This window comes from Orycteropus afer, unplaced genomic scaffold (genome assembly GCF_000298275.1).
Source record: "Orycteropus afer afer isolate SDZICR_OR568_19922 unplaced genomic scaffold, OryAfe1.0 scaffold00155, whole genome shotgun sequence".
Taxonomy (NCBI): domain Eukaryota; kingdom Metazoa; phylum Chordata; class Mammalia; order Tubulidentata; family Orycteropodidae; genus Orycteropus; species Orycteropus afer.
In genome coordinates, this window is record NW_006921742.1 from 6,090,559 (window position 1) to 6,095,541 (window position 4,983).

The following is a 4,983-nucleotide window of genomic DNA, read 5'->3' on the forward strand; positions in this document are numbered from 1 at the left end:
GAAGGGACCATTCCCTGGAGAAGGATGTCATGCTTGGTAGGGTGGAGGGTCAACGAAAGAGAGGGAGGCCTTCAACGAGATGGATTGACATGGTGACTGCGATGATGGGCTCAAGTATAGCAGGGATTGTGGGGCTGGCGCAGGATTGGGCAGTGTTTCATTCTGCTGTGCATGGGGTCGCTATGAATCGGAAATGACTCGACGGCACTTAACAACAACAACAACAACATAAGAATGTCCAGGTATATAGTAGAACTGACAAGGGACAAGGTTGTGGTGACTTCTTGGCCACAGCCAGCTACCTGGAGGGAGTGAGTAGTTAGACCTGTAGGCTCAGTACCATGGTCACAGGGAACATCAAGCTCAATTGGCATAACATTACACAAAAACATTGTTCCACATCCTACTTTGATGAGTAGGGACTGGGATCTTAAAAGCTTGCAAGCGGCCATCTATATGCAACAATAGGTCTCTTCTCATCCAGAGCAAAGAATAATGAAGAAAACCAAACATACTTGGAAACAATTAGTCCAAGGGACTGGTAGACCATGCATTCCTCAGCCTATATGACCATGAGACTGGAAGAACTAGATGGTGCCCAGCTACCACTGTCAACCACTCAGAGGGAGATCTGTGTAGGTGATGCTGGATAGAGTAGGAGAACAATATGGTACAAAACTCAAAATTATGAGGAAAAAGAAAAACAGGTTTGCTGGTCTGATAGAGCCTGGTGAAACCCCTGAGACTATGGCCCCTACCTGCCCTTCAGGTCTGGAATTGAACTCACTCCTGTGGTTTCCAGACAAATAAACGACCAGCATATAGGAGCTCTGGTAGCATAGTGCCTAAGGCACTTGACTGCTAACCAGAAGACTGGCGGTTCAAACCCACCAGCCACTCCTCAGAAGGAAGATGGGGCAATCTACTTCTGTAGTGATATTGCCTCGGAAACCCAAGGAGGGGTCATTATGAGTTGGGTCCGACTCGACGGCACATAACAACAACAACATATAGGCTGAACATTTACATCAGGTAGATAAACTCCTTGGAGAGATCAATCATGGGTGAACAGAAGGCCAGTGTATGCACAGGGAGATCACTGGAGGGGCAGGGGTACGTGGAAGGGAAGGACACAGGAAAGAGGTAACTATAGGGAGGAAGTGGGAAGAGAGCTGTCACATTGTGGGAAATTGCAATGTTATGAGAAAAAATGTATATGAACTGCTGTGTGGAAAATGAATTTGCTCTGTAAACTTTCCCCTAAATCACAATAAATTTTTTTAAAAAAAGAAAAGAAAGCCATTCTCAAATGGGATTATAACCACAGGTATAGGGGTTAAGATTTACAACACAGATTTTGGGAGGACACAATTCAATCCATGACAGTCCTTATCCTACCTTTCCCTATATAATTTAAGATGTCCTAAACCAAAACCAAACTCACGGCCATCAAGTTGGTCTCGACTCATAGCGACCCCTCCGTGGGTTTCTGAGGCAGTATCTCTACAGAAGTAGATTGCCCATCCTTCCATCCAAGGAGTGACTGGTGGGTTTGAACTGCCAGCCTTCTGGTTAGCAGTCAAATTTAGGCACTACATCACCAGAGCTCCCTAAGGTGTCGTACCATATGTCAAATGAAAGTAAAATGGCAACCAAGCAAAGGCACATTGAGGAAATCATTTTTGTTTCTGGAATAACACTCGATATACTAACTTGGTATACAATATATTAACTTGTTATATGATATACTAACTTGGTATATGAGCTTGGTCAATAGCCAAATGGTAGGAATGAATCACCAGTAGAAATCATTTAACAGTTGGCTGAACAAGAAAATAAACCAGGCCAAACCCACTGTACTCAAGTCAACTCCAACTCAGTGATTCTATAGATCAGAGTACAACTGCTCCATAGAGCTTCTAAGGCTATAAATCTCACAGAAGCAGAGTGCCACATTTTTCTCTTGCAGGGTAGCTGATGGGTTTGAACCACCGACATTTGGTTAGCAGCCAACCTCTAACCATGGTGCCACCAGGGCTGCATGGCAGAACTGAAGCACAGTTTAAATTAAATACTTCCCAGTAAGCAGATGCAGCTGACTTCCTCTCACTATGATACGAATGGTAACAAAAACAACCAGGCAACATATCTGGCTCAGTCCTTTCCCTTGATATCCCAGATATTAAAACCAAAATCCAGACTCACTGCCATCAAGTCGATTCTGACTCATATAGTGACCTCCATTGGGTTTCCAAGGAGGTAAATCTTTATGTAAGTAGGTTGCCCCATCTTCCTTCCTCAGAGCAGCTGATGGGTTTGAACCACAACCTTCTGGTTAGCAGTCAGATGCCTTAGACACTACACCACAGAGCTCCTTATCTCAACTGAAGTACTCTTCAAGACACTGAGAAGAGGGCCACGTTTTTTATAATTAGTATTGCTTCTTTTAGGACTATCCTTTGAAAAATGTCTGCTTTCCAGAGTGCCCCCAAATCTTAAAATACAGCTCTAGTTTACTAGGTTTATTGTAGCAAACACATACTCATGTACACTAGGTGGCATCAGTCATTGTTATTGCTCTTTGCAACTACAGCAAGCTCAGTCCTGGGACCAGAGATTGTATTAAGAGGACTGGACTGAGTTGCAGCTACGTGGGGACAGACAGTGCTCAGACACCTACGACATCCACCTGGTGTGACTGGATATAACTCTTCAGGAATTGTTCAGGGTAGAAGAGCCTGAAGTTGGATCACATACCTAGACTTTTCCCACAGACTATTGTTGACTGTCCTCACCTTCCATGACACTTCTGCCTCCAGTCTTTAACCTTTTAGTGACTTTCCTGCTTTCTCCGGGACCCAGGCATTAAGACCATTCAGTGTCAGCATGGATTAGGTTACTCTTATACACTCTTGCTGATTATATTAGTGTGTGGAGCATACACTAAGAGTCTTATGATTTATGTTAGAGCTGCTTTTTTTGTTTACTGCCCATTCTAGCACAGGAGCTTATAGCAAATATAAGTTAATCATGATGAGCTATTTTCATCAATCTGATCAACAATGGGCATGGGCTGTGTTCTGGTTACCTAGTGCCACTCTGACAAGAAATATACCACAGATGGGATGGCCTTAACAAACAGGAGTTTATTCTTACAATCTGGAGTCTTTAAGTCCAAGTTCAAAGTGCCAGGCTCTAGGGGCTAGGTAAAAGACCCTCAACCTTGGGGTCCAGCTCTGCCTCCTGCTCCCGGCCCACTGGAGCTAGAGGCGTTTCTTCACTCAGACAGCTGCTGACTGCTGAGGCTAAGAAGCCAAGATTGACAAATAAAAAGGCACAGTCCCAATGTTACCAAACCACATGGCAGGCCATTAACTTAAGTCCATTGTAAGTCCCCAGATCGGCAGAGCATAGCAAGCTGCTGAGCAACGACATGGCTACATGCACGGTTGAAACGTGCCATACTCTAGAGACCATTCCCAAGGTTTCTCCTTATATACAGGAAGCAGACCACATTCCAAAGGCAGCTACTCAGCTGCTTGTGATAGATCCCACCATGGAGTTGATTGCCAGTCTCATCATGGGGAATAACTACCACCAGCTGTCCAGCCATTCAACCAGGCCTAGCCAAGTTGACACACAAACATAACAACCACAGGTTGCTTTTCTTGAAACTATCCACTTGGACTTTTCATTCTTCTATGGACACTTACTCATCATGAGCAGGACCTGAGAGAGTTACTGCCATCTTCAGTGCACCCCAGCTAAGCCACCCCACTACACACTTGCCAACCTCCAACTGTACCCTGAAAATCCAGCCAACTAGTGTAAGAACGGTTCTGTTATTCACACAGGAACCCATCTAAAAAGTGATCCCACACATTCATCTCCTCTGCTGACTATCAGGGAAAGATTGAATCACCTGAGTGGTATAGAATAGTGGGGCAGCTTAATGAAGGGTTTTGTTTTTTTAAATGGTATGAGTTACATGAATACCAGACACACTTCAATTCTGAGAACCAGCATGAATCTCACAGCCAGAAAAAAGAAAAAAAAAAAAAACGTTGGGATTATGAATGTATCCTTTATTGTAAACATTTGAGGTAAGTCTAAATGATTCCGTAAGTGATCTTTTGTCAGAGTAAGAATTTTGAGGGCCCTATAACAACTAGTACAAGTGCCTTGATTTATAGGTGAGAACACTGAGTTCCCAAATGTGACTGATTTATTCAAAGTCTCTTGTCATTGGCTGTCTTTTCCCATCGCACCAAATCACAATTATTCCCACTTCCTTTTTCTTTTTTTTTTTTTAACAGATCAGACATCAGCAATGAAAATTAAAATTATCTTCTGTTATGTTTTGCCTATATCTATTACCATGTTTATTTTTTCTGTGATGGGCTACTCCATTTACAGATATATCCATGTTGGCAAACAGAAACACCCAGAAAATTTGGTAAGTGCTTGGTGTGGCAGGAGTCATTATTATAACAACAAATCTCCAGGAAAACACAAAAGAAAGTTATAGAACAGATGAAGTTTTATTTATGAAGGAAGTGAATTCAAAGTTAAATAGTTGATCAATTGAAAAACACTTTCTGCTCTGGATTAGCTCACTAACATAACCAAAGATAATAGTCCCTTCGCTTTGGCTGAGATTTTGCATTAAGTGACCAAATTATTCTCTGGTGGCATAGTGCCTAAGGCATTTGACTGCTAACCAAAAGGCTGGCATCTCAAACCCACCAGACACTTATCAGAAGGAAGGTTGGGCAATATACTTCCGTAGTCATACTGCTCAGAAGCCCAAGGAGAGGTCGCTGTGAGTTGGATCCAACTCAACAGCAGAGAGTTAGTTAGTTAAGCGTGTTGTTTTTAGATGCCAACAAGTCAGCTCTGACTTATAGCGACCCTTTCTACTACAGAACAAAACATTTTCTGATCATACACCATCCTTGGTGTATCCTTGGATACATTGCTGTC

General features: G+C 42.9%; 1 protein-coding gene across 1 annotated transcript in view; it reads left to right on the forward strand.

Moving 5' to 3' along the window:
* IL20RA (interleukin 20 receptor subunit alpha) overlaps positions 1–4,983 on the forward strand; it is a 75,582-nt gene that overhangs the window by 64,794 nt on the left and 5,805 nt on the right. The window contains exon 6 of the mRNA XM_007946305.1: positions 4,317–4,456. Within this exon, the coding sequence (XP_007944496.1) occupies positions 4,317–4,456 (140 nt within the window). The remainder of the gene's footprint in view (positions 1–4,316; positions 4,457–4,983) is intronic.